This window comes from Oncorhynchus mykiss, chromosome 1 (genome assembly GCF_057628025.1).
Source record: "Oncorhynchus mykiss isolate SJ-2025 chromosome 1, ASM5762802v1, whole genome shotgun sequence".
NCBI classification, from domain to species: Eukaryota; Metazoa; Chordata; class Actinopteri; order Salmoniformes; family Salmonidae; genus Oncorhynchus; species Oncorhynchus mykiss.
In genome coordinates, this window is record NC_143022.1 from 90,146,785 (window position 1) to 90,167,756 (window position 20,972).

The 20,972-nt window shown below is 42.3% G+C and overlaps 1 protein-coding gene across 1 annotated transcript in view; it reads left to right on the forward strand.

Annotated features, from left to right (window-relative positions):
- eys (EGF-like photoreceptor maintenance factor) overlaps positions 1 to 20,972 on the forward strand; it is a 193,233-nt gene that overhangs the window by 129,159 nt on the left and 43,102 nt on the right. Inside the window, exons 7-9 of the mRNA XM_090181729.1 lie at positions 9,309 to 9,491; positions 19,755 to 19,921; positions 20,414 to 20,558. Coding sequence (XP_090037855.1) covers positions 9,309 to 9,491; positions 19,755 to 19,921; positions 20,414 to 20,558 — 495 coding nt within the window. The remainder of the gene's footprint in view (positions 1 to 9,308; positions 9,492 to 19,754; positions 19,922 to 20,413; positions 20,559 to 20,972) is intronic.

The window sequence follows — 20,972 nt, forward strand, 5'->3', positions numbered from 1 at the left end:
AACAGCCTCAATTCGTCGGGTCATGGACTCACAAGGTGTCAAAAGCGCTCCACAGGGATGCTGGTCCATGTTGACTCCAATGCTTCCCACAGCTGTGTCAAGTTGACTGGATGTCCTTTGCGTGGTGGGCCATTCTTGATACACACAAGAATCTGTGTGAAAAACCCAGCAGCGTTGCAGTTCTTTACATAAACCAGTGCGCCTGACACCTACTATTATACCCCGTTCAAAAGGCACTTCAGTATGTTGTCTCGCCCATTCACCCTCTGAATGGCACAAATAGACAATCCATGTCTCAACTGTCTCAAGGCTTCAAAATCCTTGTTTAACCTGTCTCCTCCCCTTCATCTACACTGATGGAAGTGGATTTAACAAGTGACATCAATAAGGGATCATAGCTTTCGCCTGGATTCAACTAGTCAGTCTATGTCATGGAAAGAGCCGGTGTTCTTAATGGTTTGTCCTCTCAGTGTCTTTTAAGCATCAGTGTCTTTTTCTCTTGGAAATATGGGTTTTATTTTCCCTAACTTCTATCACCACTACCTGGGTGATAGAACATCCTTTATTCCCTCACCACCACCTGGGTGATAGAACATCCTTTATTCCCTCACCACCACCTGGGTGATAGAACATCCTTTATGCCCTCATCACCACCTGGGTGATAGAACATCCTTTATTCCCTCACCACCACCTGGGTGATTGAACATCCTTTATTCCCTCATCACCACCTGGGTGATAGAACATCTTTTATTCCCTCACCACCACCTGGGTGATAGAACATCCTTTATTCCCTCATCACCACCTGGGTGATAGAACATCCTTTATTCCCTCATCACCACCTGGGTGATTGAACATCCTTTATGCCCTCACCACAACCTGGGCTGATAGAACATCCTTTATTCCCTCACCACCACCTGGGTGATTGAACATCCTTTATGCCCTCACCACCACCTGGGTGATAGAACATCCTTTATGCCCTCATCACCACCTGGCTGATAGAACATCCTTTATGCCCTCATCGCCACCTGGGTGATAGAAAGTTCTTTATGCCCTCACCACCACCTGGGTGATAGAACATCCTTTATGCCCTCACCACCACCTGGGTGATAGAACATCCTTTATGCCCTCACCACTACCTGGGTGATAGAACAACCTATATGCACTCACCACTACCTGGGTGATAGAATGTCCTTTATTCCCTCACCACCACCTGGGTGATAGAATGTCCTTTATTCCCTCACCACCACCTGGGTGATAGAACGTCCTTTATTCCCTCACCACCACCTGGGTGATAGAACATTCTTTATGCCCTCACCACCTGGGTGATAGAACGTCCTTTATTCCCTCACCACCACCTGGGTGATAGAACGTCCTTTATTCCCTCACCACCACCTGGGTGATAGAATGTACTTTATTCCCTCACCACCACCTGGGTGATAGAACATTCTTTATTCCCTCAAACCTGTCATAGAAGGTCCATGAAGGTCAATAAGCATCTCATGGTTAATAAACAGCAGGGTTGGGGTCAGTTCCTGAATCAACTTAATTGAAATGGAATTGATCCCAACCCAGATATACAGTGAGAATAATGTGTGTAGGTCCTAAACTCAAAAGAGTGTTAATTTAAACAGACTGATTATTCCCAAAATGATTTGCATAACTGATGAAACCCAAAGAGCCCACCCTCTCTCTACTGTGTCTGTAACCCCTTATATCCCTGAGTTGTGCCACAGCTGTTCTTGTGTTCTGTCCATGCTTAGAATGACGTACCTACTACAGAAATCAAACCTGGTCCCTGATCTAGTTATGCTGTCTTGCCAACTCTGATGGTCATTGTCATGTCTTGTCATTCAATAGGATTTAGCAACACAGCTCAAACTGATCTGAGACCTGGCGATCACATTTATAACAACAGAGTTAATACTAAACTTCCTGTCTTACAGCTCAAACTGATCTGGGACCTGGCTATCATATTTATAACAGCAGAGATAATACTAAACTTCCTGTCTTACAGCTCAAACTGATCTGGGACCTGGCTATCATATTTATAACAGCAGAGATACTAAATACTAAACGTTCTCTCTTACAGCTCAAACTGATCTGGGGCCTGGCTATCACATATATAACACCAGAGATACCTAACCTCCTGTCTTACTTATTCTCTTCATGATGCTGTGTTGTATGTCATTTCTGGAAGGATTAGATTGCAGTGTTATTTTTTGGCTTGTTGTAGGAAATATTTTCCCACAGTTGTGGGTGGATTCAATAGGCTACACACAGTTCAAATAAATCTGCAGGCCTCAATCTCAAATGAATGGGAATGATTATTCATTTATTTTATTTTCATTTGGGAATCCGACCTCTTCATTTACTTGAAATAGGCATCTGTTTTCTCTGCCTAGAAGCAATGTTTTGTATTTTCCCCATTGCAAGCTTTGATTGAATGGCAGCCAGCCATGTCAGCCAAGGTCTTATAATGTGTTAGACATTCATTCCCACGGGGAGAGGAGAACACAATATAAACTTCTACTGTACTTGGTGGAAATAGTTGATGTTCTGGTATGTGGTCTATTGAAGTGTGTAATAATGCAGTACTCCTAGCTACAGGAGTTAGGACCAGACTACATGAGGTGAACTCACAAACAGCAGGCTTTATGGTGTCTATTGATTTGTGTTGTTCAAACCGTCGGTTCACAACGAATATAGTAACACAAGCTACTCCCAATAAGTCAGCCTTAAGGCTTCCTGTATATCAGAATAGATTGGGTGGGAGCAGGGGAAGGGTCGGTAGGTTATATTTTTAATGGTTGTGGATGCATCCCAAATGGCACCCTATTTCTTATGTAATGCGCTTCCTGATGGATCTGGTCAAAAGTAGTGCACTATTTAGGAAATAGAGTGCCATTTGGCACCACCATGTTCAGTTCATACCGACAGAGCGTGAGGAAAGATGTGGAATGCTTGAGGCCATCTAGAGAGAAGAAACCAATCACTACTCTCAGTGCTATCACACAGATTCAACCTAACATAGCAAGCGCAAAAAGACGCCTGGGCGGAGTTCCCACATCCGGTTTCAGAAGAAAAAGAAGCTACTGTAAGTTGAATTAGCTGTATTTCTGATAAACGGATGCATCCGGGTGCTGTAAAACCCCGCTTAGGGTACACTGGATGTCAGGGAATACACATAGAACACCAAGATCTTCCACAACCGCTGAACCTGTCGATAGGAGGTTATGCCTGGGCTCCACCTACCGTTGATCCTGTCGATAGGGGGTCATGCCTGGGCTCCACCTTGTGCCGTTGATCCTGTCGATAGGGGGTCACGCTTGGGCTCCACCTTGTGCCGTTGATCCTGTCGATAGGGGGTCACGCCTGGGCTCCACCTACCGTTGTTGAACCTGTTGATAGGAGGTTATGCCTGGGCTCCACCTACCGTTGTTGAACCTGTCGATAGGGGGTCACGCCTGGGCTCCACCTACCGTTGTTGAACCTGTCGATAGGAGGTTATGCCTGGGCTCCACCTACCGTTGTTGATCCTGTCGATAGGAGGTTATGCCTGGGCTCCACCTACCGTTGTTGATCCTGTCGATAGGAGGTTATGCCTGGGCTCCACCTACCTTTGTTGATCCTGTCGATGGGAGGTTATGCCTGGGCTCCACCTACCTTTGTTGATCCTGTCAATAGGGGGTCACGCCTGGGCTCCACCTACCGTCGTTGATCCTGCCGATAGGGGGTCACGTCTGGGCTCCACCTACAGTACAACCTTTTGTGCCTGTTTATGATATTTGATGGAGGAGAGGATTTGTACCCTGTGGACACCTCACTATCCTTTGTCAAATGTAGTGTATAGTGCCCTGATCCCCAAGACTATTCTGTCCTAGAAATAGCAATGTATATGACCCTTGACAAGAAGCTCAACAGGAATTCATGCTCATATCAGCTCTCCCTGCAAATAACCACAAAGAAGGGGAGGAGGAGGAGGAACAGGAAGAGAGGGAAGCTGCATTGCACTCAGAGAGCAGAGGTAAAAAACATGCTGCATGCCACTGAGGGAGCGTCCACAGACAATCAGTTCAAACTGACTATAGAAACTCAGATTGAGTTGTTGCTATAAAGCCGTGAAGCAGCCGTTCAATAGACACTGTGGAAATACAAAACCAATGTTGAAACCAAATACAAAACCAGACTTGACAATAACAGCAGAATTTTTTTCCTGCATAACAGGCATCAATAATTCACCAGCCAAACAGAGGAGCACCGACCAGTCACAGAGGGGAGCTCTGTAAAGGACGCCGCGCTGCTTGATTAGCCATTACAGCTTCCTCCTGAAGCGTCTTACCAGTTGGCGCCAAGTGAAAAAGCTAACTATTCACTGACGTAAGTGGAGACACCTCAGACCGAGGAATACGTTTCACAAATCCCCCTGTTAGAACAGCTGTAGTGCAGAATTAAGGGAATACACTACCATTTGGGATGCAGACATTGTATGTAGACATGGAGGGCTAGAAGGACTGAGGGGAAGGAAAGAGACAGACAGAGAGAAGGAAGTCACGAGAAAGAGACAGACAGAGAGAAGGAAGTCACGAGAAAGAGAGACAGACAGAGAGAAGGAAGTCACGAGAAAGAGAGACAGACAGAGAGAAGGAAGTCACGAGAAAGAGAGACAGACAGAGAGAAGGAAGTCACGAGAAAGAGACAGACAGAGAGAATGAAATCACGAGAAAGAGAGACAGACAGAGAGAAGGAAATCACGAGAAAGAGAGACAGACAGAGAGAAGGAAGTCACGAGAAAGAGACAGACAGAGAGAAGGAAGTCACGAGAAAGAGAGAAAGAAAGAGACAATATGCAAGTTACAATATATTTGCTAAGATATAGAGCCTAATGTTGCGTGCACGACCAGGGTCTGATTGGTGTGCCGAGATATGCCACAGATGTTTAATTTATTCTGGGGAGGGAGGGGGGAGGGAGGGAGAGATGGGGAGAGAGAGAGGATATTCCCATTAAGTCCCTCCCTGGTGTAAAATCCAGTGAATCAGTGGTCAGTGCTAAAATGGGAAGAGAACAAGGGAGAACGAGGCAGGCAGCATTATTGAATCAACTATGCGTTTAGAACTAGTAAGCTGTTGATTGTAATTGATAATCACTGGGATTAGTTATTGTCCCCCTAGCTACCAGCAGTGAACATTATGTAGGGTATTTGAAATGTTGCTCGCCTGCCAAGAACCTTTGTTAGCAGCGACTAATGAAAAGAAAATGGGGATGGGGAAAAGGCAATATTCTAAAACAGGCCATCATCCTTATATCATTGTGAGGTGGTGGTACGGCATGGTGTCTCTGTGGTACGGCATGGTGAATCAACAGTGCTGTCTTGTGGCAGCTGCTAGTACTGCCGATGCTGGTGACGTGTTTGGAAACAAAATAATCAAAGACATTTATGTAATAGTGATGTTAAGATTGATGTAGTAAGAGCTGTATATAGATATATGGTGATATAGATTCATTGGTTCTGGGTGTAACACACAGTTCGGTGTGTAATATTTCAGCTACTGTACACTTCTATTTCATCCAGGTCTATAATGTTTCATGTCCATAGGACTAAGATATGTAGGCTACTGTCAGTTATCCTCACTGGTGATTCTAGTCTATTCTATTCTATACTGTCAATTATCCTCACTGGGGCTTCTAGTCTATTCTATTCTATACTGTCAGTTATCCTCACTGGGGCTTCTAGTCTATTCTATACTGTCAGTTATCCTCACTGGGGCTTCTAGTCTATTCTATACTGTCAATTATCCTCACTATGGCTTCTAGTCTATTCTATTCTATACTGTCTGTTATCCTTACTGGGGCTTCTAGTCTATTCTATTCTATGTTGTCAATTATCCTCACTGGGGCTTCTAGTCTATTCTATTCTATACTGTCAGTTATCCTCACTGGGGCTTCTAGTCTATTCTATACTGTCAGTTATCCTCACTGGGGCTTCTAGTCTATTCTATACTGTCAATTATCCTTACTGGGGCTTCTAGTCTATTCTATTCTGTCAGTTATCCTCACTGGGGCTTCTAGTCTATTCTATACTGTCAGTTATCCTCACTGGGGCTTCTAGTCTATTCTATACTGTCAATTATCCTCACTATGGCTTCTAGTCTATTCTATTCTATACTGTCAGTTATCCTTACTGGGGCTTCTAGTCTATTCTATTCTATGTTGTCAATTATCCTCACTGGGGCTTCTAGTCTATTCTATTCTATACTGTCAATTATCCTCACTGGGGCTTCTAGTCTATTCTATTCTATACTGTCAATTATCCTCACTGGGGCTTCTAGTCTATTCTATTCTATACTGTCAATTATCCTCACTGGGGCTTCTAGTCTATTCCATTCTATACTCTCAGTTATCATTACTGGGGTTTCCAAATCTATTCTATTGTATACTGTCAGTTATCCTCACCATGTCTTCCTAGTCTGTTCTATGCTATACTGTCAGTTATCCTCACTGGGGGTTCCTAGTCTATTCTTGTCTATTATATTCTTATAACCTGTGCCATTATGTTAGATTACTCTTTATCGGTGAGCAATTGTAATGTTGTCGCATTTCTGCCTCATATTTGTTGGTGAGTAACATAACTATATGTCCCTTGATGGTGAGTAACAGAACTATATGTCCCATGATGGTGAGCAGCATAACTATGTGTTTCTTGAGGGTGAGTAACAGAACTATACGTCCCTTGATGGTGAGTAACAGAACTATACGTCCCTTGATGGTGAGTAACAGAACTACATGTTTGTTGATGGTGAGTAACATAATTATATGTTTGTTGATGGTGAGTAACAGAACTATATGTTCCTTGATGGTGAGTAACAGAACTATATGTCCCTTGATGGTGAGTAACAGAACTATATGTTTGTTGATGGTGAGTAACAGAACTATATGTCCCTTGATGGTGAGTAACAGAACTATATGTTTGTTGATGGTGAGTAACAGAACTATATGTTTGTTGATGGTGAGTAACAGAACTATATGTTTGTTGATGGTGAGTAACAGAACTATATGTTTGTTGATGGTGAGTAACATAACAATATGTTTGTTGATGGTGAGTAACATAACTATATGTCCCTTGATGGTGAGTAACAGAACTATATGTTTGTTGATGGTGAGTAACAGAACTATATGTCCCTTGATGGTGAGTAACGGAACTATATGTTTGTTGATGGTGAGTAACAGAACTATATGTTTGTTGATGGTGAGTAACAGAACTATATTTGTCTTGATGGTGAGTAACAGAACTATATGTTTGTTGATGGTGAGTAACAGAACTATATGTTTGTTGATGGTGAGTAACAGAACTATATTTGTCTTGATGGTGAGTAACAGAACTATATTTGTCTTGATGGTGAGTAACAGAACTATATGTTTGTTGATGGTGAGTAACAGAACTATATGTTTGTTGATGGTGAGTAACAGAACTATATGTCCCTTGATGGTGAGTAACGGAACTATATGTTTGTTGATGGTGAGTAACAGAACTATATGTTTGTTGATGGTGAGTAACAGAACTATATGTCCCTTGATGGTGAGTAACGGAACTATATGTTTGTTGATGGTGAGTAACAGAACTATATGTTCCTTGATGGTGAGTAACAGAACTATATTTGTCTTGATGGTGAGTAACAGAACTATATGTTTGTTGATGGTGAGTAACAGAACTATATGTTTGTTGATGGTGAGTAACAGAACTATATTTGTCTTGATGGTAAGTAACAGAACTATATTTGTCTTGATGGTGAGTAACAGAACTATATGTTTGTTGATGGTGAGTAACAGAACTATATTTGTCTTGATGGTGAGTAACAGAACTATATTTGTCTTGATGGTGAGTAACAGAACTATATGTTTGTTGATGGTGAGTAACAGAACTATATGTTTGTTGATGGTGAGTAACATAACTATATGTTCCTTGATGGTGAGTAACAGAACTATATGTTTGTTGATGGTGAGTAACAGAACTATATGTTTGTTGATGGTGAGTAACAGAACTATATGTTCCTTGATGGTGAGTAACAGAACTATATGTTTGGTGATGGTGAGTAACAGAACTATATGTTTGTTGATGGTGAGTAACATAACTATATTTGTCTTGATGGTGAGTAACAGAACTATATGTTTGTTGATGGTGAGTAACAGAACTATATGTTTGTTGATGGTGAGTAACAGAACTATATGTCCCTTGATGGTGAGTAACGGAACTATATGTTTGTTGATGGTGAGTAACAGAACTATATGTTTGTTGATGGTGAGTAACAGAACTATATTTGTCTTGATGGTGAGTAACAGAACTATATGTTTGTTGATGGTGAGTAACAGAACTATATGTTCCTTGATGGTGAGTAACAGAACTATATGTTTGTTGATGGTGAGTAACAGAACTATATGTTTGTTGATGGTGAGTAACAGAACTATATTTGTCTTGATGGTGAGTAACAGAACTATATTTGTCTTGATGGTGAGTAACAGAACTATATGTTTGTTGATGGTGAGTAACAGAACTATATGTTTGTTGATGGTGAGTAACAGAACTATATGTCCCTTGATGGTGAGTAACGGAACTATATGTTTGTTGATGGTGAGTAACAGAACTATATGTTTGTTGATGGTGAGTAACAGAACTATATTTGTCTTGATGGTGAGTAACAGAACTATATGTTTGTTGATGGTGAGTAACAGAACTATATTTGTCTTGATGGTGAGTAACAGAACTATATTTGTCTTGATGGTGAGTAACATAACTATATGTTTGTTGATGGTGAGTAACAGAACTATATGTTTGTTGATGGTGAGTAACAGAACTATATTTGTCTTGATGGTGAGTAACAGAACTATATTTGTCTTGATGGTGAGTAACATAACTATATGTTTGTTGATGGTGAGTAACATAACTATATGTTTGTTGATGGTGAGTAACAGAACTATATGTTTGTTGATGGTGAGTAACAGAACTATATTTGTCTTGATGGTGAGTAACAGAACTATATTTGTCTTGATGGTGAGTAACAGAACTATATTTATCTTGATTATGAGTAACAAAACTATATGTTTGTTGATGGTGAGTAACAGAACTATATGTTTGTTGATGGTGAGTAACAGAACTATATTTGTCTTGATGGTGAGTAACAGAACTATATTTGTCTTGATGGTGAGTAACAGAACTATATTTATCTTGATTATGAGTAACAAAACTATATGTTCCTTGATGGTGAGCAACGAACTGTAACAGAGTTTGTATATTGCTTTTTATTTTCCTCTGCAGCCATCAACATCACCCGGGCCAGGTTCAGTGGGAATGATGAGTTTGGGTACACCTCGTTCATAGCGTACTCTTCCATCCCCAGTCTCAGTGTCTACTACGAGTTCCAACTGAAACTAACGTTCGCCGACAGAGCCTCAGCTCTGAAGGACAACCTCATCCTCTTCTCTGGACAGAAAGGACAGGGTGAGGATGGAGCAGTCTATTTTTCTTTTGTTAAAGGAGAGTTGAATTCCATTCAACCTTTAGGATTTTTCATTCATTTGTTTTCAAAAGGAGTGGGGCAGTCCCAATGTGTGGCTCCTAATAGATTTTTCAGGGCGATAGATTACACGCACGCACGCAGGCACACACACACAAACACACACACACAAACACACTCTCTCTCCCACACACACACACAGACTTTCCACTCACTTTCCCGCTAATAAAGATATTTTTGCCAAGGGACTCCCTTTGGCAGAGTACGAGACTGTTTCAACCTGTTTTCTACTGATGAGTGTTCCAGACATCTCCCCGCAATTAATTCAACTCTCATCTAAACTATTGTTTTCGACTTCAAGAGTTTTTTATTTTCTTTCAGAGAGGGTAATAAAATAAAGGTTGTAGTTGGCAGCCAATGGATGAAGAGGTGATGCAAGCAAGCAAATGACTCCCATTCATTTATGTTAATAGCTTTTAATGTTCTTTGATATGAGGCAGATGAGACATAAATTGTATACACTATTAATAAGGGACAGATGTAGCGCTATCCTTCCTTCCTTCCTTCTTTCCTTCCTTCCTTCCTTCCTTCCTTCCTTCCTTCCTTCCTTCCTTCCTTCCTTCCTTCCTTCCTTCCTTCCTTCCTTCCTTCCTTCCTTCCTTCCTTCCTTCCTTCCTTCCTTCCTTCCTTCCTTCCTTTCCTTCCTTCCTTCCTTCCTTCCTTTCCTTTCCTTCCTTCCTTCCTTCCTTTCCTTTCCTTCCTTCCTTCCCTTCCCTTTCCTTTCCTTCCTTACTTTTAAATGTTTCCTTTCTCTCAGGTCAACTTTAATAGCTGCTTAACTGAATGCCATGTCATCAGTGCACAGTATGTTTAATCAAAAGACAGAGGGTGCATCCCAAATGGCACCCTATTTCCTATATGGTGCATATGTAGCCCACAGGGCTCTGGTCAAAACTAGCACTATGTAGGGAATAGGGTGCCATTTGGGACAGCTGAATAGGAAACACAAGGGTTGGGTTGTGGATCTTCTGCACTTGGCTGGTTCCCTCTAGAGATGACTATTTAGGGTGATTCATAGAGGGAGAGGAGGAAGGAGACAGCCAACTTGAATAATGATGCAGTCGTCGGGGGAAGGAAACGAACAGAAAGACTAGCACTGTACAAAGAAAGAAAGAGGACAAAATAAAAAGAGGGAAATTAAAAGGGAAGGATGACGAACAACGAACAACTATAATTGGTCTGATAAATTGACATCAAACCTCCATGGGACATCCAGTAGAATGATTTGCTTTATATTAAACATGTTGGATTGTATGACAGCAATTACAAAATGTCTAATCAAGTTAGACGTTTTCGAACTTTAGAAGCAATTATACCAAACATAGATATACAAACTATTGAAGAAATAGAAAAGTAGGAAGTATATAAAACCAAAAGTAGTCCTCCGTGACGCTGGTCCCTCCACCGATAGACTGCTCCATGAAGCACAACCATCCTTCACTAGATGGTGTGACAAAGACTTCCTCACCCCAAAAAAACATCAAGATTATTGACATACTCATTGTTTTAGCTTAGATTCATTCAGACAGTTTTGAGGCAGAAATGGGGTTCAGCAATGTCACATAGGTACTATTTTGAAATGTTATGCAGCACATAGTAGTCGGACTACTTGATGATCCCATTACACTTTGTGAGATACGAGTCCATGTCATATGGTCCAGATATATAGTACATATCCCATAGTCATTTAATCATCATACAGCATGTCATCTATATTGTATATATGATATGTGTTCTATATTGTATACATGTGTTCTATATTGTGTATATGATATGTGTTCTATATTGTATATATGTGTTCTATATTGTATATATGATATGTGTTCTATATTGTATATATGTGTTCTATATTGTATATATGTGTTCTATATTGTATATTTGATATACAGTTGAAGTCAGAAGTTTACATACACATAGGTTGGAGTCATTAAAACTCACTTTTCAACCACTCCTGTCACGCCCTGACCATAGTTTACTTTGTATTTTCTATGTTTTGATTGGTCAGGGTGTGATCTGAGTGGGCATTCTATGTTTCATGTCTTGTTTGTCTATTTCTATGTTCAGCCTGATATGGTTCTCAGTCAGAGGCAGGTGTTCGTCATTGTCTCTGATTGGGAACCATATTTAGGTAGCCTGGGGTTCACTGTGTGTTTGTGGGTGATTGTTCCTGTCCTATGTGTCCCTGTGTTTTTCACCAGATAGGCTGTTTTAGGTTTTCGTTACGTTTTGTTTTGTAGTATTGTATTGGAGATTCGTGTTTCGTATTATTAATAAACATGGATCGTAAACCACACGCTGCATTTTGGTCCGACTCTCCTTCTCACGAAGAAAACCGTTACAGAATCACCCACCACCAACGGACCAAGCAGCGTGTCAACAGGCAGGAGCAGCGCGAGGAGAAGCGCAATAAGGATTTCTGGACATGGGAGGAAATCCTCGACGGGAGAGGACCCTGGGCTAAACCAGGGGAGTGTAGCCGCACTAAGGTGCAGCGGGAGAAGAAACAACAGGAACAGCCCAAGGAGGAGTACAGTATGGAGTATACTACTTGGGAGGAGATCGACAGGTGGGCGGCCGACCCAGGGAGAGTGCCGGAGCCCGCCTGGGATTCGCTGGAGCAGTGCGAGGAAGGTTACCGTAGAATGGAGGCGGTGAAAGCAGAGAGGCGCTGGTATGAGAAGGCAGCACGGTGACGCGGATGGAAGCCTGAGAGGCAGCCCCAAAAATTTCTTGGGGGGGGGGCTAACAGGGAGTATGGCTATGCCAGGTAGGAGACCTGGGCAGACTCCCTGTGCTTACCGGGGGGCTAGAGAGACCGGACAGGCACCGTGTTATGCAGTGGTGCGCACGGTGTCTCCAGTGCAGGTGCATAGCCCGGTGCGGTATATTCCAGCTCCGTGTGTCTGCCGGGCTAGATTGAGCATCGAGCCTAATGCCATGAAGCCGGCTCTACGCAGCTGGTCCCCAGTGCGTCTCCTTGGGCCGGCTTACATGGCACCAGCCTTGCGCTCGGTGTCTCCGGTTCGCCTGCATAGCCCAGTGCGGGCTATTCCACCTCGCCGCACTGGCAGGGCGACCGTGAGCATTCAACCAGGTAAGGTTGGGCAGGCTCGGTGCTCAAGAGCTCCAGTGCGCCTGCACGGTCCGGTTTTTCCAGTACCACCTCCACACCCCAGCCCTCCGGTAGCAGCTCCCCGCACCAGGCTTCCTGTGCGTGTCCTCGGCCCAGTACCACCAGTGCCAGCACCACGCATCAGGCCTATAGTGCGCCTCGCCTGTCCAGCGCTGTCGGAGCCCTCCTCCTCTCCAGCGCTGTCGGAGTCTCCCGCCTGTTTAGCGCTGTTAGAGCCTTCCTTCTCTACAGCGCTGCCGGAGTCTCCCGCCTGTTCAGAACTGCCAGTTAGCATAGAGCTGCCAGTTAGCATAGAGCTGCCAGTTAGCATAGAGCTGCCAGTTAGCATAGAGCTGCCAGTTAGCATAGAGCTGCCAGTTAGCATAGAGCTGCCAGTCTGCAAGGAGCTGCCAGTCTGCAAGGAGCTGCCAGTCAGCAAGGAGCTGCCAGTCAGCAAGGAGCTGCCAGTCAGCAAGGAGCTGCCAGTCTGCAAGGAGCTGCCAGTCTGCAAGGAGCTGCCAGTCTGCAAGGAGCCGCCAGAGCTGCCTGTCTGCAGGATGCCGCCAAAGCTGCCAGTCTGCAAGGAGCCGCCAGAGCTGCCAGTCTGCAAGGAGCCGCCAGAGCTGCCAGTCTGCATGGAGCAGCCAGGGCCGCCAGTCAGCATGGAGCAGCCAGGGCCGCCAGTCAGCATGGAGCAGCCAGGGCCGCCAGTCAGCATGGAGCAGCCAGGGCCGCCAGTCAGCATGGAGCAGCCAGTCAGCATGGAGCAGTCAGTCAGCATGGAGCAGCCAGAGCAGCCAGAGCTGCCAGTCAGCATGGAGCAGCCAGTCAGCATGGAGCAGCCAGAGCTGCCAGTCATCATGGAGCAGCCAGTCAGCATGGAGCAGCCAGAGCAGCCAGGGCCGCCAGTCAGCATGGAGCAGCCAGAGCTGCCAGTCAGCATGGAGCAGCCAGAGCAGTCTGCCAGCATGGAGCAGCCAGAGCTGCCAGTCAGCATGGAGCAGCCAGAGCAGCCAGTCTGTGTCGACCAGTCTCTTCCAGATCTGCCAGTCGTCCAGACTCTTCCAGATCTGCCAGTCGTCCAGACTCTTCCAGATCTGCCAGTCATCCAGACTCTTCCAGATCTGCCAGTCGTCCAGACTCTTCCAGATCTGCCAGTCGTCCAGACTCTTCCAGATCTGCCAGTCGTCCAGACTCTTCCAGATCTGCCAGTCGACCAGACTCCTCCAGATCTGCCAGTCGACCAGACTCTTCCAGATCTGCCAGTCGACCAGACTCTTCCAGATCTGCCAGTCGACCAGACTCTTCCAGATCTGCCAGTCGACCAGACTCTTCCAGATCTGCCAGTCGACCAGACTCTTCCAGATCTGCCAGTCGACCAGACTCTTCCAGATCTGCCAGTCGACCAGACTCTTCCAGATCTGCCAGTCGACCAGACTCTTCCAGATCTGCCAGTCGACCAGACTCTTCCAGATCTGCCAGTCGACCAGACTCTTCCAGATCTGCCAGTCGACCAGACTCTTCCAGATCTGCCAGTCGACCAGACTCTTCCAGATCTGCCAGTCGACCAGACTCTTCCAGATCTGCCAGTCGTCCAGATTCTTCCAGATCTGCCAGTCGACCAGATTCTCCCAGATCTGCCAGTCGACCAGATTCTCCCAGATCTGCCAGTCGACCAGATTCTCCCAGATCCGCCAGTCGACCAGATTCTCCCAGATCCGCCAGTCGACCAGATTCTCCCAGATCCGCCAGTCGACCAGATTCTCCCAGATCCGCCAGTCGACCAGATTCTTCCAGATCTGCTAGTCGACCAGGATCTGCTGAAACCGCCAGCCAGCCAGGTTCTGGTAGTTTCTACTACCTGCCTGGGCTTCCTCTCAGTGCTGAGCTTCTTCTCAGTGCTGAGCTTCCTCTCAGTGCTGAGCTACCCATCTGTCCCGAGTTACCTCTGTCCCGAGCTGTCCCTCTGTCCCATGTTATCATTGTGGTGGGTAACCTATTTAGGGACGTTTAGGAGGGGGATTAAAACTGTCATGGAGTGGGGTCCACGTCCAGCGCCAGAGCCGCCACCGCGGACAGATGCCCACCCAGACCCTCCCCTATAGGTTCAGGTTTTGCGGCCGGAGTCCGCACCTTGGGGGGGGGGTACTGTCACGCCCTGACCATAGTTTACTTTGTATTTTCTATGTTTTGATTGGTCAGGGTGTGATCTGAGTGGACATTCTATGTTTCATGTCTTGTTTGTCTATTTCTATGTTCAGCCTGATATGGTTCTCAGTCAGAGGCAGGTGTTCGTCATTGTCTCTGATTGGGAACCATATTTAGGTAGCCTGGGGTTCACTGTGTGTTTGTGGGTGATTGTTCCTGTCCTATGTGTCCCTGTGTTTTTCACCAGATAGGCTGTTTTAGGTTTTCGTTACGTTTTGTTTTGTAGTATTGTATTGGAGATTCGTGTTTCGTATTATTAATAAACATGGATCGTAAACCACACGCTGCATTTTGGTCCGACTCTCCTTCTCACGAAGAAAACCGTTACAACTCCACACATTTCTTGATTACAAACTATAGTTTTGGCAAGTCGGTTAGGACATCTACTTTGTGCATGAAACAAGTAATTTTTCCAACAATTGTTTAAAGACAGATTATTTCACTTATAATTCACTGTATCACAATTCCAGTGGGTCAGAAGTTTACATTAACTAAGTTGACTGTGTCTTTAAAAAGCTTGGACATTTCCAGAAAATGTCATGGCTTTAGAAGCTTCTGATAGGCTGATTGACATCATTTGAGTCAATTGGAGGTGTACCTGTGCATGTATTTCAAGGCCTACCTTCAAACTCAGTGCCTCTTTGCTTGACATCCTGCGAAAATCAAAAGAAATCAGCCAAGACCTCAGGAAAGTGATTGTAGACCTCCACAAGTCTGGTTCATCCTTGGGAGCAATTTCCAAATGCCTGAAGGTACCACGTTCACCTGTACAAACAATAGTACGCAAGTATAAGCACCATGGGTCCACGCAGCCGTCATACCGCTCAGGAAGGAGATGCGCTCTGTCTCCTAGAGATGAACGTACTTTGGTGCGAAAAGTGCAAATCAATCCCAGAACAACAGCAAAGGACCTTGTGAAGATGCTGGAGGAAACAGGTACAAAAGTATCTATACCCACAGTAAAACGAGTCCTATATCGACATAACCTGAAAGGCCACTCAGCAAGGAAGAAGTCACTGCTCCAAAACCGCTATAAAAAAGCCAGACTAAGGTTTGCTACTGCACATGGGGACAAAGAAGGTACTTTTTGGAGAAATGTCCTCTGGTCTGATGAAACAAAAATAGAACTGTTTAGCCATAATGACCATCATTATGTTTGGAGGAAAAAGGGGGAGGCTTGCAAGCCAAAGAACACCATCCCAACCGTTAAGCACGGGGGTGGCAGCATCATGTTGTTAGGGTGCTTTGCTGCAGGAGGGACTGGTGCACTTCACAAAATAGATGGCGTCATGAGGTAGGGAAATTATGTGGATATATTGAAGCAACATCTCAAGACATCAGTCAGGAAGTTAAAGCTTGTTTGCAAATGGGTCTTCCAAATGGACAATGACCCCAAGCATACTTTCAAAGTTGTGGAAAAATGGCTGAAGGACAACAGAGTCAAGGTATTGGAGGGCCATCACAAATCCCTGACCTCAATCCCATAGAACATTTGTGGGCAGAACTGAAAAGAGTGTGCGAGCACGGAGGCCTACAAACCTGACTCAGTTACACCAGCTCTGTCAAGAGGAATGGGTCAAAATTCACCCAACTTATTGTGGGAAGCTTGTGGAAGGCTACCCAAAATGTTTGACCAAAGTTAAACAATTTAATGGCAATGCTACCAAATACTAATTGAGTGTATGTAAACTTCTGACCCACGGGGAATGTGATGAAATAAATAAAAGCTGAAATAAATCATTATCTCTACTATTATTCTGACATTTAACATTCTTAAAATAAAGTGGTGATCTTAACTGACCTAAGACAGGGAATTGTTACTAGGATGGGTGGAGCATGGGCGGTGGTACGGCAACTGCTCCGCCCATAACCGTAAGGCTCTCCAGAGGCTAGTGAGGTCTGCACAACGCATCCCCGGGGGCAAACTACCTGCCCTCCAGGACACCTACACCACCCGATGTCACAGGAAGGCCAAAAAGATCATCAAGGACGACAACCACCCGAGCCACTGCCTGTTCACCCCATTATAATCCAGAAGGCGAGGTCAGTACAGGTGCATCAAAGCTGGAACCGAGAGACTGAAAAACAGCTTCTATCTCAAGGCCATCAGACTGTTAAACAGCCACCACTAACATTGAGGGGCTGCTTTCAACATACTGATTCAACTCTAGCCACTTTAATAATGGAAAAATTGATGTAATAAATGTATCACTAACCACTTTAAACAATGCCACTTTATATCATGTTTACATACCCTACATTTCTCATATCATATGTATATACTGTACTCTATACCATCTACTGCATCTTGCCATCTTGATGTAATAAATGTATCACTAGCCACTTTAAACAATGCCACTTTATATCATGTTTACATACCCTACATTACTCATCTCATGTGTATATACTGTACTCCATACCATCTACTGCATCTTGCCTATGCTGTTCGGCCATCACTCATTCATATATTTTTATGTACATATTCTTATTCATTCCTTTACACTTGTGTGTATAAGGTAGTTGTTGTGAAATTGTTAGGTTAGATTACTTGTTACATATTACTGCATGGTCGGAACTAGAAGCACAAGCATTTCGCAACACTCGCATTAACATCTGCTAACCATGTGTATGTGACAAATACAATTTGATTTGATTTGAGGATTAAATGTCAGGAATTATGAAAAACTGAGTTTAAATGTATTTGGCTTAACTTCTGACTTCAACTGTATATGTGTTCTGTATTGTATATATGTGTTCTGTATTGTATATAAATGTTCTAAATTGTATATATGTGTTCTATATTGTATATATGTGTTCTATATTGTATATATGTGTTCTATATTGTATATATGTGTTCTATATTGTATGTATGTGTTCTATATTGTATATATGTGTTCTATATTGTATATATGTGTTCTATATTGTATATATATGTTCTAAATTGTATATATGTGTTCTATATTGTATATATGTGTTCTATATTGTATGTATGTGTTCTGTATTGTATATATGATATGTGTTCTATATTGTATATATGTGTTCTATATTGTATATATGATATGTGTTCTATATTGTATATATGATATGTGTTCTATATTGTATATATGTGTTCTATATTGTATATATGTGTTCTATATTGTATATATGTGTTCTATATTGTATATATGATATGTGTTCTATATTGTATGAATGATATATGTGTTCTATATTGTATATATGTGTTCTATATTGTATATATGTGTTCTATATTGTATATATGTGTTCTATATTGTATGTATGTGTTCTATATTGAATATATGTGTTCTATATTGTATATATGTGTTCTATATTGTATATATGTGTTCTATATTGTATGTATGTGTTCTATATTGTATATATGTGTTCTATATTGTATATATGTGTTCTATATTGTATATATATGTTCTAAATTGTATATATGTGTTCTATATTGTATATATGTGTTCTATATTGTATATATGTGTTCTATATTGTATATATGTGTTCTATATTGTATATATGTGTTCTATATTGTATGTATGTGTTCTATATTGTATATATGTGTTCTATATTGTATATATGTGTTCTATATTGTATATATATGTTCTAAATTGTATATATGTGTTCTATATTGTATATATGTGTTCTATATTGTATGTATGTGTTCTGTATTGTATATATGATATGTGTTCTATATTGTATATATGTGTTCTATATTGTATATATGATATGTGTTCTATATTGTATATATGATATGTGTTCTATATTGTATATATGTGTTCTATATTGTATATATGTGTTCTATATTGTATATATGTGTTCTATATTGTATATATGATATGTGTTCTATATTGTATGAATGATATATGTGTACTATATTGTATATATGTGTTCTATATTGTATATATGTGTTCTATATAGTATATATGGGTTCTATATTGTATGTATGTGTTCTATATTGTATATATGGGTTCTATATTGTATGTATGTGTTCTGTATTGTATATATGATAAATGTGTCCTATACTGTATATATGTGTTCTCTATTGTATAAATGATATGTATTCTATATTGTATGAATGATATATGTGTTCTATATTGTATATATGTGTTCTGTATTGTATATATGAAATATGTGTTCTCTATTGTATGAATGATATGTATTCTATATTGTGTGTATGATATATGTGTTCTATATTGTATATATGTGTTCTGTATTGTATATACAGTGGGACAAAAAAGTATTTAGTCAGCCACCAATTGTGCAAGTTCTCCCACTTAAAAAGATGAGAGAGGCCTGTAATTTTCATCATAGATACACTTCAACTATGACAGACAAAATGAGAAGAAAAAAAATCCAGAAAATCACATTGTAGGATTTTTTATGAATGTATTATTTATGAATACAATTTTGTTTCTGGTGTCCTTTGACAGCTCTTTGGTCTTGGCCATAGTGGAGTTTGGAGTGTGACTGTTTGAGGTTGTGGACAGGTGTCTTTTATACTGATAACAAGTTCAAACAGGTGCCATTAATACAGGTAACGAGTGGAGGACAGAGGAGCCTCTTAAAGAAGATGTTACAGGTCTGTGAGAGCCAGACATCTTGCTTGTTTGTAGGTGACCAAATACTTATTTTCTAATTGTATACTTATTTTATAATTTGCAAATAAATTCATAAAAAATCCTACCATGTGATTTTCTGGATTTTTTTCTCTCGTTTTGTCTGTCATAGTTGAAGTGTACCTATGATGAAAATTACAGGCCTCTCTCATCTTTTTAAGTGGGAGAACTTGCACAATTGGTGGCTGACTAAGTACTTTTTTGCCTCACTGTATATGTGTGTGTTCCATATTTTAATTCTATGGTTACAGGCATTGATGGAGATGACTTCCTAGTTCTGGGGGTTCGGAATGGCAGAATTGTTCACAAGTTCAACCTTGGATCTGGTGTGGGAACCATGGTCAGCGACCGGCTGAACCGTGAGATCGATATCCACACTGTGAACTTTGGCAGATCTAAGAGAACAGGATGGTTAAAGGTGCTTTGCTTTTTCAGTATCTTTCTACCCCTGAAAATAATGTGTAATCGATAGTGTGAGTCTCTTGGATGTTTTAGGATATGTTTCATATTGTAAAAAGGTTCCTTAATGCACTGTCATCTGAAAACATGACTGTTCCCATTCTCAGGTCAGAGGTCTGTGACTGGAATCTAAGCTCATATGTCCATTGACAGACTGCTATAATAGGAGTCTTCTCTTTGCTGATCCATTGACAGACTGCTATAATAGGAGTCTTCTCTTTGCTGATCCATTGACAGACTGCTATAATTAGGAGTCTTCTCTTTGCTGATCCATTGACAGACTGCTATAATAGGAGTCTTCTCTTTGCTGATCCATTGACAGACTGCTATAATTAGGAGTCTTGTCTTTGCTGATCCATTGACAGACTGCTATAATAGGAGTCTTGTCTTTGTGGATCCATCAAGGCAGAGCCTGAGTATGGTGTACTGAATCATTTCTGTATCCTTTCAGGTGGACGGACAGAGAAACAGGACAGGCTCTTCTCCAGGCCACCTGGCAGGTCTCAACGCGCAAAGCCAAGTCTTTGTAGGAGGATATAATGAATATACTCCTGAACTACTGCCCCTCGGATCCAGGTTTCGCAATGGCTTTCAAGGTAAGACATTACAGTGACTCCAACAGCTTTCACGGCAAGACATTACAGTGACTGTAGTATTGCAACTATAAGTAACTACTACCACCACTACTGACTATAGTGAGTATAAAATTGAACTGATAAAATGAATATAAACACCTTTTTACAACAACAACATTTTTCACAGTGTTTGTAACATGGCCTCGACGTCTGTAGAGTGGCAGCAGCAGGCTAGTTGCAGACAGTCAGACAGTCAGAGGGAGTGCAATACCATTCAGAGGGGGGAGATCAGTGGCAGCAGCATAGTGGCAGACAGTCAGACAGTCAGAGGGAGTGCAATACCATTCAGAGGGGGGAGATCAGTGGCAGCAGCATAGTGGCAGACAGTCAGACAGTCAGAGGGAGTGCAATACCATTCAGAGGGGGGAGATCAGT